General features: G+C 39.0%; 1 protein-coding gene across 5 annotated transcripts in view; it reads left to right on the top strand.

Moving 5' to 3' along the window:
* FSIP2 (fibrous sheath interacting protein 2) overlaps window positions 1–12980 on the top strand; it is a 99297-nt gene that overhangs the window by 20955 nt on the left and 65362 nt on the right. For 2 of the 5 annotated variants that reach the window (XM_023506926.2, XM_031944655.1), the window contains 5 exons: window positions 8–85; window positions 3380–3507; window positions 4490–4535; window positions 8483–8610; window positions 11981–12047. In XM_023506926.2, coding sequence (XP_023362694.2) covers window positions 8–85; window positions 3380–3507; window positions 4490–4535; window positions 8483–8610; window positions 11981–12047 — 447 coding nt within the window. Of the gene's footprint in view, window positions 1–7; window positions 86–3379; window positions 3508–4489; window positions 4536–6272; window positions 6287–8482; window positions 8611–11980; window positions 12048–12980 lie in introns of those variants that run through there. The other 3 variants (XM_031944656.1, XM_031944657.1, XM_031944658.1) reach the window with 3 other exon arrangements.

Here is a 12980-nt window from a genome sequence, read left to right as displayed (position 1 = left end):
CTATAAGTCATTTCACCAAAGAAGAAAAAGAAAAAGAGTGAAGACCCAAAACCTCCTGAACCGAAACCATCTCGAGGACTTAAAAGTAATTGAAATATCTTTTAAAAGAAATACTAAAATGACTGTGAAGTAGTTTGAGCAAAAGCTGAGGACATAAATTCTGTTTCCCCTGGTATTCTCCAATGGCCACTACAGAGCAGGGATGGATGGCCAGTGAGGAGACCTTATACTCCTTCTGCCTCTGCTTCCTGCTACACATTCCAAGTTTCGGACCTACCTAAAATGTTTGATATACATATATAATATATATGCACACACACATACATACATATAATGTGTGGATGCCTATGTATATATACATACACTGATATATACTATATAATAATAGATGCTGACATATAATGATATATACTATAAAATGTAATGCAATATATATAGTACAATATAGCATGCATACAGTGCTTTAAAGTTTACAAAGTGATTTCACCTCTACCACTTATCTCACTGAATTCTTCCAGCTTCTCTGAGAAGCAGGTAGTGCAAACATCACGTTCGTTTCACAAATGATGATACCATGGCCCAAAGAAACATGCTCGAGGTCACACTATTAATAAAGTCCCTGAGTTGAGATTCCAAGTCTGATCTCTTGGGTCCCAATTGGGGACCCAAGCTTTCAATTGAAAGCTCCTTTTTTAGCTTCAAACATCCTACCTTTCCTTGCCTTCAAAGGAAAGTTTTTGGTTGCATTTATGCAAAACATACTAACTTGCCAAATGGTTAAAAGAAAATCATCAATCAAATTTTAAAGAGATTACTTTCCTAGGTCAGTAAAAATTTCTTTCTACCATGTTTCGAAAAGACTTCTGTATCCTCACTAAATTTATGAGAATTTCCATGTGGATGTTTTTATTGAACAGTTCCCAGATTTAAAGAGAAGTGCTCATAGCACTCCACCATATTTGTAGAATGAAACCCATTTATAGAACCAATATAAAGCTGTCTCCCAAAGTGGTCCTTTTTGTAAGTGGTATTTGAATCATAGAATGTTAGATCTGGAAAGGATTTTTAAAACCTTTCATCCTAGCTCTACCCTCTCATGTTACAGTGAGGAAATTGAAACCTTTGGATTGGTCCAAGGTCATATAGGGAAGTAGCCAAGACAACGTCTAAAGCAAGATCCAGCATTACTCAAAACCCAATGGCCTTTTTAAAGGTTTTTTTTAGGAGAAAAAGGACATCTTGCTTTTGATGTGGCCTTCTCTGCCATTCTAGCAGATCCAGGCCATATGATTTATTCTTGTCCTCTGTGCTCTAGTCAGCCAAATTTCCTTGCCTGTGTTTTAGCTTAGCACCATCCCTTTCTTCTCCTCCCCTTTCATCCCCAAAACAAATGATGTTAGAACTGGTAGGGACACTATAGATCATCTACTCCAACTCCTCATTTTCCAGAGGTAGACACTGAATCTGGAGAGAGGCAGTGATCTGACCAAAGTCCCACAGACAGTCAGTATCCCTGGGAGAAAGCAGAACCCAGCTTTCTCTCTCACACTGATTCCTATTGGCAAACACCATAATGAACACAGGATTTAATATCCAGAAATGTCTTTTGGCTCCCTGATAGTCATAATCATCTTGTTAGCCCATCCCCCCCCCCCAGGCCAGGCTCCCTAGAAGCCATTTTGTGTTGCATGCAGGCAGAGATCACACGATTTCCAATCCGGGTTAGTGCTCTCTTGCCAGTCTGTTGACCACAATTTTGACATCAGTTAAACTCTGGGGGTGGGAGAAGGCAAGTAGACCAAATGATCTACAAGGTTCCTTGTAGGTCTAAAGTATCTGATTTTATCACTATAAATGAATTTGAAAGAAATGCACAATTTTTCTGTTCTCTCCTTAGCTGTCATCCTTTCCTACCTCACCATTCTCCGCTCTCAGATTGGAGCTGAGAGAAAAGATACCATAAAAAATTCACTTGTCACTACCCCTTTTATTCTCTTGTTAAACTGTCCTTTCCCTATGTTCTTCTCCTTTCCACCCTCATCTTCAGAACATCGATGCTGAGTTCTGAGCCTGTCAAGACTAGTGTAGAGTAGAACAGAATCAGAAACCTGGGGCTAAGGCTCAGCTCTAGCTCTTACCAATTTGGTCATCTTGAGCAAAGTGTTCTCCCTTACTTGGCCCAAGTTTCTTCTTCTTCTCTGTAAAAATGAGATAATACTTCCTGAGCTATCTCACTCAGTTACCTCATCTATGAAATGGAAGATGAGAGAAGCATAACATACAAGAAAGAATAGTGGATTGAAAATCAGAACACCTGGGTTCAAGGATTCCCTCTGCTGCTTGTACCTGTATGATCTTGAGCAAATCCCATATCACCTCTGACTTAGTTTCTTCCTATGTCAAATATGGGGGCTGGATTCCAGACCTCTAAAACCCCTACAATCCTAGCACCGAATGAACCTTTTTCCACAGAGTTACTGTAACAATCCAGTGAGATAAGACATAAAATAGATTGTAAACATTAAAGCTTTATGTCTGCTGGTATTCATAATGACTCCAGGAGAGTCACATTACCAAACTGTACTTTCAATGGACACATTAGGACACTATACCAGACCCAAGGAGGAATTTGAGAAGGAACCTGACCTGACTGATCCTTTTTCCCATGACTTTTTTCCTTGGACTAAATAATAAAAACAGAACACATCTGAATATTTTGCCTTCTGGTAGTAGTCTGTTTTACCAAATCTTTCTTAGACAACAGTTGGACCACTTTCTATAATCAAAAACCAAATCCTCCTGAATATAATGGAATGGTTACTTTCTAATTTTCATATGTTAGAAGGAGTCAATGTGAGAAGTAGTATGTCATGAAAAATAGCCAGTGCTTAGAGCTGAAACCACCCTGATTCAAGTCCTACCTATCATAACATTTGGGCCCAGTGGCAAGCTCTCAGTGCTTTAGGCAGTTATCTAAAACTTGAAGGTGCCAACTTGCATTGGTAGAGTTCTCTCACTAGCGAGTTCCCTTGACCAGGGAAATCCCAAGCCCATCCCTCTCCCTATCTTATATATTATGGTCTTATTTAAATTGTTCCAACATCACGCCTTTTAACAACAGAATGACATTGCTAGAATGTGTCCAATCTGTACACCATGACTCAAAGAGCAAACAGCAAAGAAGTCACAGAAAAAATGCTGAGTTTAAGACCTCCTGTTGGTACTCCTTGAACCCTTTGCTCCTTTCCTCAATCTGACGGATGCTTGTAAAAGTCTTTTGAACAACTAGAACAATAATAGAATGGGATTTAGTCTCCTTGGCTTTTTGTATGTATTCTAACTTGTTGAAATTTTATGAACTTTCTCTTTGTATCTTCAGGAAATACAACACTCTCTATCCGACCTTCTCACAGTAGTACAAAGAGTGGGACCAAAAAGTCAGTCTCGTCCATGTATTCACAGGGTGAATCGAATAACCCCAATAACCCCACTACTACTGATAGCAGGGTATGAAGTTTCCAAGTTTCATATATATTGGTTACTAAGACATTTTAATCATGTCATTTTGCTCTTCAAAGACTTTCAGGGGCCCCTTATTGCTTACCAAAATAAAGTATCAGCTCCCCATTCTGGTAGTCAAAGCCCCTGTAGTCTGCCTCCAGCCCGCCTCTCTAACTCAACCCTACAAAGCTCCCCTTTCCTTGGCTCTACCTCCCAGAACTCTGAAATTCCTTCAGGGTCTACCTCGTCCTGAAGCCTCCCCAGTTTCTAATACTCTTGTCTTCAAATTATCATATATCATTGAGTGCAATTATCTGGATCCATGTTGTATTCTCTCTCCCCTCCCCTCTACCCTTTAAGGATAGGAATAGTTTTTTTTTTTTTCTGTTCTTGTATCCCACAATGCAATACATAATAATAGGTGCTTAATAAATGCCCGTGGCATTAAATAAATGTTGTGACCAGTCCTGTGATGTAGGTAATGAGCTACATAGAGATACTGATACTGATCTATAGCTCTATAGTATGATATATTATATTCTTTGTTTTATGACTTCATTAATGTATAAGGAGGTTCCTCCTTCTATTAGTACAGATCAGTAACTGCTATGAAATTTAGAGTACAATATTTTTATCTCCATTTTCCAAATAAGGAAACTGAGATAAGGTCACATAACTAGTAAATGTCAGAATCAGTAATGTTCTAAGGTTTTATAAATCACTCTTTTCCCCAAAAGCCCTGTGAGCTGTTAGGCTATCATAGGTGGTAGAACTGGCAGGGACCTTAGCAGCTGCCTAGTTTAACCCCCTGGAGAACTTGAAGCATAGCTGAAAAGACTAGGAGGGGTTGAGTTCCCACCAGGGTACCCCTAAACTGAAAATATAGTATTTAACAGAAATACTGTGTCTAGTTGATTGGCCTATGAAAGGCAAAAATCTTTATCAAGATTTGACTTACTAATAGACTTTATTTTGCTCTTTCATACAGCGTGATGGAGCTGTGTCTAAAAAAACAAGTGGAATGGAAACTGGAGGTAAGACAAACCTACCCCCCCAAATCTGGGCTGAGGACTGTCCTATTATTTCAATCAATAACAACACTAATCCCCATTTGATTAATGTTTCATAGTAGCTATGAGGAAGATAGGCTAAGAAACACAATGTCTTCACTTACAAAAAAAGAAATTGACTACTAAGTATTAGGACTCTCACCAGATCTTCTGATTCTTGAGTCCATTGTTCTTTCCACTCTCCATGGCCATTATTAATTAGTATATCTCAGTGGCTTGCTATAAGTACATACTCTTATGGAATTTAGAAACTATAAAGCAGACATATTCCTTGCCAGAATTGGCATTATTCCCAGGCAGAGCAGGCATTTCAATAAACCATGAATTCTGGAAGGCTGTGAAGGCCCACTGCCCCAATCAAAATGTCAGTATCTGTTGGCTAGTACTGTTACAATACCTTTAGCTTTGATGCACATTAAAAGCACGTAGGGGGACGGGACATTTTGTTGGCTGTGGTCAGCTATTTATAATCAAATATAAATCAATGTCATATACCTTTCACAATAGCAAGTTTTGATAGAAATTAAGAGGAATTCTGAGATTAGGAACTTGAAAGGGTGGAGGACTACAAAATTGAAAGGCTGCTAACACCCAAGACAAATTTTTCAAGCTTGAAGATGTTTCCTAGAGTTGGTCCTAATTCTTGCTCTTCTGGTTCTAAAGGGCCAGGTAAAAGCAGCCAAGGATTTCTTATGCAGATTTTGGAAATGCAGTGCATAAGAATGTGAACATACTCTTAAGATCTAGGGCTAATTTTTCATTGAAAATTCATAAAGATGTCCTACTAAAGCAGAAAGGGATTATGACCTGCATTGGTGCAGAAGGATGCAAGGATCCACACTAACACAATTACCAAGCCTAATGTTGTTTAGTCATTTCCATCACGTCTGATACCTCGTGACCCCATGTGGGGTTTTCTTGGCAAAGATATTGGAGTAGTTTGCCATTTCCTTCTCCAACTCATTTTCCAGGTGAGGAAACTGAGGCAAACAGGGTTAAGGGGTCACACAGCTAGTAAGAATTTGAACTCGGGTCTTCCTGTCTCCAGACCTGGCACACTCTTCACTGCAGTGCCACCTAACAGAAGAAGAATAATTAGGGAACTTCAGTGCTGAAGAGGAAGGGCATTTGCAGAGGCCTTGTGACCCCGTGGCTCTGCTGTAAACCTTGTCACTACTCTTCCACTATCACCTAAGGAGGCCCTCTCTTGGGACCATTTCAGTCTACAAGCTTGGCTCTATTTGAGAGCACGTGTCTCCATAGATGGTAAAGTCCTACCAGGTGCCACTGCTGCCCTTGGTGATCTATGATTCTAAATCACCTGTCTGAATCCTTGCTCATTCAGCTATTCCCTCTTGTGCCTTCCCCTTCCATACACACACACATACACTGCATTAAATATGTGAGCACATAGTCACACATGTACAGGTATGGGTTATACATACATGTGTAGATATATAATCAAATCTGTTCTGTGAGCCCCATGAGGTGGATAGTAAGTTATAGATATCAACATCTATTTATAGCTCTTAACTGTTTCATTATATCCCTTACATGTGATTTCATTCAAATATATAGAACTTCCATGGGGGAGGAACTTCCTTCTACCAATACAAATCAGCAGCTTTTCTGAAACTGTTAATAATAATTTTTTATTTTAATAATAATAATAATAATAATATTTTTATCCTCATTTTACAGATATGGAAACTGAGGTAAGGTCACATAACTAATACATGACAGAATCAAGACAAAAATCCAGGCTTCTTGAGTCTGAGCTCCTTTTACTCTGCCACACTAATAATACCCAAAGATTCTATGAATATTAGTGCTACTAAGGCTATCATATATGTCTCATTTCTCTTTCTTATACTGACTTGGTCTGTCTTGTATGACTCACTAAAACCATACTTTCTTCACAAGCCACTCCATCATTCACCCCCTTCTCCAGTGATGGTTGTAATTTTTCCTCTATACTGGCCCAGGAATCAGCATGCTCTGCTACCATCTCTCCCAATCTCTTCCTGCTTCTTGTTGCTGTCAATTACTGACCTCTATAGCCACTCTCCCTCCTTCAGCCTGGCTCCCTATCATCTTCTCTACCCTTAGCCCTGCCAGCATCCTCGACAACTTCAGTCTGCACATTTCTGGACCTTGGAACATCCTGGCCTTCTAGGACATGAATCTCCCAAAATCCCACAACCTATCTTTTCACTCTTGAGGCTCCCTGTCCCCAAAATCTTGAATGCTCAAGTTCTCTGATCCCAATCTTTCATGTTTTCATTGTCTACTTAATTGCCCGTCATCAGTCTGTCCTTCAGTCCCTCTATGAATTCTTTAAGTGCATGACCTCTATTTTGGCCTCGCTTTTGCTCCCTTCAAGGTCTTGATCCTGTAGTTCAAGAAGTTCATCTCCACCCTTGAACCATCAGTCCCCTTGTCCTTTGATTTACTCCTGCCCTAGATCTTCAACCTTGAATTAGTTGCCACTTTGTTCTTCCTCCACTCTTCCTAGTGCTTGAAGAAGTCAAAAAGTCACGTGGATAACTGGGTGGCAGCAGTGGTAGCCACTAGGACTTTACTAGCCTGAAATGCTACTTAAGCTCAACTGGATCCTTGACTCTGCCATTTCTAACTGGCTCCATATCCCATTCTGCACAGAAGTTATTCCAAAACTCCCCCTATCAAGCCACCAACGTCCTCCCATTACATTCTTCTCTCCCAATAAATGACCTCACCTTCTCTGCTGAGGAGAGTGAGACCAGACATCAGAAGCTCCCTTGGACTCCCTTCTTTCACTCCTTAAAAGTGTCCCTACCTTCACCTACCCAAGGATAAGCCTTCAATGTCTATTCTTCATCCCCTTTTCATCCAGCTCCTTCAGAAATTTGCCCCATTCATTGGTCAAAACCTCCCTCTCTCTCATTTTTGATCTTCTTATCTACTGGCTTCTTCCCTGCTGTCTACAAACATGGTCAGTGTCCCCTATCCATTCCTAAATATTTTCTTCACCTTATCTTTTCTTCTACTTCTTCGCTCTTTCTTACCTCTATCTTCCCCTTTCACTGGAAAGTGCTCTTCTCCCTCTTCCCGCTTGACCTCATGCATTCTGGCCAGCAACTCTGCAAAATAATCATTCAGAGGGGTCCAAATGGCTTCCTCAGCTTTCATCTTCCTTAAAATATCTGAAGGCACCCATCTCTGCTTCCTGATTCTTTTCCTTCTCCATTTATTCTGCCCAGAGCTACCAAATGCCTCAGTGAACAGTGTTTTGGATTTGGGAGTCGGGAAGTCCTAGATTCAAATGCTTCCTCACACACTTACTAGCTGTATGATCTTAGGCATGGACAAGTTAAGTTCATTTCTCTCCTTTTGTTTCATCAATGGAAAATGAAAATAATAGTATTTACCTCTCGGGGTTGTCATAACCAAATAAGATAATATTTGTAATGCACTGCTGATTCCAGTGTTTTCTTTGTTATTTTCCATCTTTTAAAGTTTTTTAGTATTCCTTCCCAAGAGGGATATTCTTTTAACATATTAATTATATTCTCAGATTATTGATATTAATAATGTATATCCAAATAGATTTCATTCCTCTCAAGAGCTATCTCATCTTGTAAATGACTGATGACACCATAACATTTCTCATCTCTACAAGTAGTTGTACTTTTCAAAGGGAACTCTTGGAAACAATGGTTCAACTCAGTTAAATTTAGGAATGTCGGACCCTGTGATAAGCCATCGGGCAGATATTTGCAAAGAGCTTTCCCGTGGCTGCTTCCTCATAAGATTCCAACTGTGCAGTAAGCCTCCATTCCAACTCAAACAAGCCATTCCTATTTAGAGGTATTTGTTTGCTCTATCAAGAATGCCGAGTCTCTCAACTTAACAACTTTTATTTCTTCCAGTTTCAAATAACCCCATTAAGAATCCCATCAAGTCTTCACCATCCTTAGCACCAGGTCCTCCTCCTCCTCCAAAGGAAGAAATGTATAATTATAATCCATTTGCTCCAGAGCCAAAGAGATCATCCAAGGTAAGGAGTTATTATTACTTGCATAAAAATGACATGACATTAACATGGATTACCCTCTACTTGACTCATTGTTACCAAACAACTTTGCCCAAGTTCACATGCCAATTCCCTGAATGCAGTCAGGCCATAGGAAGATATTTTTAAATGTACAAGTTATCTCAATATTAATGCTGAAAGTCTACTGCCATCAAATTTGTTGTTACTAGGATGGATATTAGGTGAGGTCAACAAATACAGTCATATACTAACCTAGTATATGAATAACCACAAAAAGGTTTAGAATGAACTGAAGTTTTTTTTAATCTAATTAAGATAATTGATTTTTGACTCAATAAATCATGATTAGAACCCATGAATACCTTATATTACCCATTAACCTAAATCGAATTATAGCCTTTTTCACTAGCCCTCGTAGGAATTCTAATTTGTTGATCACTAATTTGTGGCACTACATGTGTGTGTGCAAGGAATTGATGGAATTTTTGCAGGCTTGCAAAAAAAAAATGATGGAAGGAAGTGCTTTTAAAAATATTTTAAATGATTTTGGACAACAAAAAAATTTTGGTCAAGTGTGTGGTACTTTTGTTTGAAACCTCTTCACAGAGAGCACAGCCTACATTAGCCCCAAAGTTGAATGGAGATATTTCAAAAACACAATTAAGAATACCAGGCATAAAATGTTTGTGGCAGCCCTGTTTGTAGTGGCTAGAAACTGGAAACTGAGTGGATGCCCATCAATTGGAGAATGGCTGAATAAACTGTGGTATATGAATGTTATGGAATATTATTATTCTATAAGAAATAACCAGCAGGAGGATTTCAGAAAGGCCTGGAGACTTACATGAGCTGATGCTGAGTGAAATGAGCAGGACCAGGAGATCATTATATACTTTAGCAACAAGACTTATATGATGATCAATTCTGATGGATGTGGTTCTCTTCAACAGTGAGATGAACCAAACCAGTTCCATTTGTTCAATAATGAATAGAACCAGCTACACCCAGTGAAAGAACTATGGGAAATAAGTGTGAACCACTACATAGCATTTCCAATCCCTCTGTTTTTGTCCGCTTGTATTTTTGATTTCCTTCACAGGTTAATTGTACATTATTTCAAAGTCCAATTCTTCTTGTGCAGCAAAATAACTGTATGGAAATGTATACATATATTGTATTTAACTTCTACTTCAACATATTTAACATGTATTGGTCAACCTGCCATCTGGGGGAAGGGGTGGGGGGAAGGAGGGGGAAAAAATGGAACAAAAGGTTTTGCCAACTGTCAATGCTGAAAAATTACCCTTGCATATATCTTGTAAATAAAAAGCTATAATAAAAAAAAGCAACAACAACAACAACAACAAAAAAAAATACCAGGCATTTCTCTATGGTATCTAGGTCTTGAAAGAAAATAAATAGACTATGAGAGCTTAGGGAGTCATTCCATTCTAGAAGTATTTGGTCCAGTTTTGGAACAATCACCCTAACTGTATATGTATGAAATGTCCTTTATTACCCCTCATTACTATAAGGGTCAGCTTTTCCACCTGAAAAAAAGATCTTTATTTTTTTTCTTTTATAATTTTGAGAAACACTGAAGAAGCTGAAGCTGGTAAAGTTTATATCGAGTAAAACTCAGAACTGCTTTGTTTGGTATTAAGGAAACTCTTACTGCTTTCCATACACAATTAATAATCAACTGTTTTGTGACCCTGGCCAAGTCATTTCAACTCTGTCTTAATCCATTGGAGAAGGAAATGGTGAGCCACTCCAGTCTCTTTGCCAAGAAAAGCTTCTAATGACGTTATGAAGAGGGAGATGCAACTTTACCACTGAACAAGTCCTAAGTCACTTTATGACCCTGGACAAGTCTTAACTTCTCATTTTATGGAGGATAACATGAATTAATTTGCTTTGGACCACCCAGCAGATTCAAAAGCAGGATATGAATACAGATCCTCTAGTCCAGTCCTCTAGCCACAATGGCCTGCTTCTCCCATGAGAGAGTAAAAGGCAAGTCCCCTGAGGAACAATATGGTTAACACACACTTTGGCCAAGGACATGGAAAAGAAAATCAAGTGCCCTGTGAATTCCCTTAATTCTATATGAAGCAAAAATGTACTAAACTACCTACTATGAGTAGACTACAGAACCCTTTTTATTAAAGACCTTTCACACTAGAGCTTCTACTTAATTTTTCCTATCCTATGGGAAAGCCAATAAGGAAAATCGTTAGGCCCCAGATTTGTTCCTGAAGATAGCTAGATGGTAGATAAAATGCAGGGCCTGCAGTTAGGAAGACCCGAGTTCAAATGGAGCTTCAGATACTTATGTGCTGAGGGACTCTGATCAAGTCACTTCACCTATTTCTACCTCACTTCTTCATTGGTAAAGTGGGATAATTGGTGATATGATAATAACCTTGCCACCCAGGTTTATTATGAGGATCCAATGAGAAAATCTTTGTAAAGCTCTTTGCAAACTTTAAAACATTATACAGCATTATGCTAGTTATCACGATGATGATGACGACAATATTCAGTTGTTGCACCTGAAAGCTAATGATAGAGGCATGGGCCTTCCTTGGGGCCTACAGGACATGAGTGTCCATATAAACAAGGGAATGGACAGCTAGGTGGCACTGTAAGAGACAGAGCAAGGGGCTGGAAACCAGGAAGACTCCTCTTCCTGACTTCAAATCTGACCTCAGATACTGACTAGCTGTGTGACTCTGGGCAAGTCATTTAACCCTGTTTGCCTCAGTTTCTTCAACTTTAAAATAAGCTGGAAAAAACTCGAGATGTTGGCTCCCTTGGGCTACCTAACTTATGAAGGGAAACAGAAATAAGCTGTAGAAGGAAATAAACTCCTTAGTATCTTGGCCAAGAAAACTCCCCAAAGGGTCTCCAAGAGTCAGAAAAAATTGAAACAAACAAAAATAAACAAGCGAACTCTACTCTTTATGCAAGGGCTATGCCACCAAGACCATTGACCAAAAAGTCAGGTGTGGCTCTGAGCATCTGCTTTGCCTCCTTCAAATCCTCCCATTGCATTGATCGTCTCTGATGGAAAACCCTAGACCTTGGTTTCCTTGGGCTGTCTCACTTATCTAGACTTCACTTAGTTACCCTGGAGGTACTGTGAATTCTATGAAGAATTTTTGTTTCCAACTAATAAATTCTGCTTGTATATTTCTTATGACAAGGGAAATGTTGTTCACTTTCCAAATAAGATCTTGAATCCTTTCAATTTCTGTTTCTCTTCATTGTAAAAACAAAAAACAAGAAACCTAAACAAACCAAGCTTGAGCAAATATGCAAATTTCAAGAGTCTTTTTTTTCTCCTTTTTTTTGCACGTGGTATGTACAGAGAGAGCTCCCTGCCACCATATATCAGAGACCATCCAACAAGAAGCCAAGCTGTCCTTTTGGAATAGGTAAATTGTTATCATTATTCCCTGTGGGCCTAGTATGCCATGTGCTGTGGAGACAAGGGCCATCAAAACAAACTCAGGGTAGAGGGCAGTGTTTAATATCTAGTAGATCAAATGAGAATCTTTGTAAAGTACTCTGCAAACTTTAAAGCACCATATAAACAAACATAAGTTATTATTATCATCATCATGTTTGTTAGAGTTGAGGAGGCAAACTGGGCATATTATAATATCAGAGATGATGATAAACAAGCAGATCAGATGAGATAACGTGGGCAAAGTATAATGGAAATTGTCAAGCCCTCTACATGGTGAGCTAGGGATGGTTCCAGACTTTCCAGAGAGGGCTTCACAGAGGAAAGTGGGACTAGATCTGTGTCTTGAAGACTGGGTGAGGCCTTCAAGGAAAGAGCAGAGAAGATGGGAACAAAGTGAGCAAAGATGAGGAGGGGTCTTCTATGGCATATTTGGGGGATGGTGAGGTCCACATAAATTATAAGCAAATGCCCTATGGCATTGCAGCAGCTGAATCAGGTTTTAATGAGAGCCTCAGGGCTAAATCCTAGAAGTCTTGCAGTTCCCAATCTGGTTGTCTTGAATGATAGGCTTCAAGTCAAAATATTGTAATGGACTGATTATACCAGTGGTTCTCAAACTTTTGTTTTCGCTATCTTTATACTATTTTAAAAAACTATTGAGGATCTGTCTGAAGAATCTTTGTTTATGTGGGTTATATTGATAGATATTTACCATATTAGAAAAAAATTAATTTGAATTTGCAGACCTTCTGAAAGGGTTTCAGAGACAACCAGAGAATCTCTGGACTTTACTTGGAGAACCACTGGATTATACTATGATGTACTTCTTAAATGTAGTATCCAGAACTGAATGTAACATTTTTCATAACTTTTTTGGGCCTAGTCCTTTCTAAAACTT

Source organism: Sarcophilus harrisii, chromosome X, assembly GCF_902635505.1.
Source record: "Sarcophilus harrisii chromosome X, mSarHar1.11, whole genome shotgun sequence".
NCBI lineage: Eukaryota > Metazoa > Chordata > Mammalia > Dasyuromorphia > Dasyuridae > Sarcophilus > Sarcophilus harrisii.
Note: the sequence above shows the minus strand (reverse complement) of the source record. Positions and strands in the feature narration are given on the sequence as shown.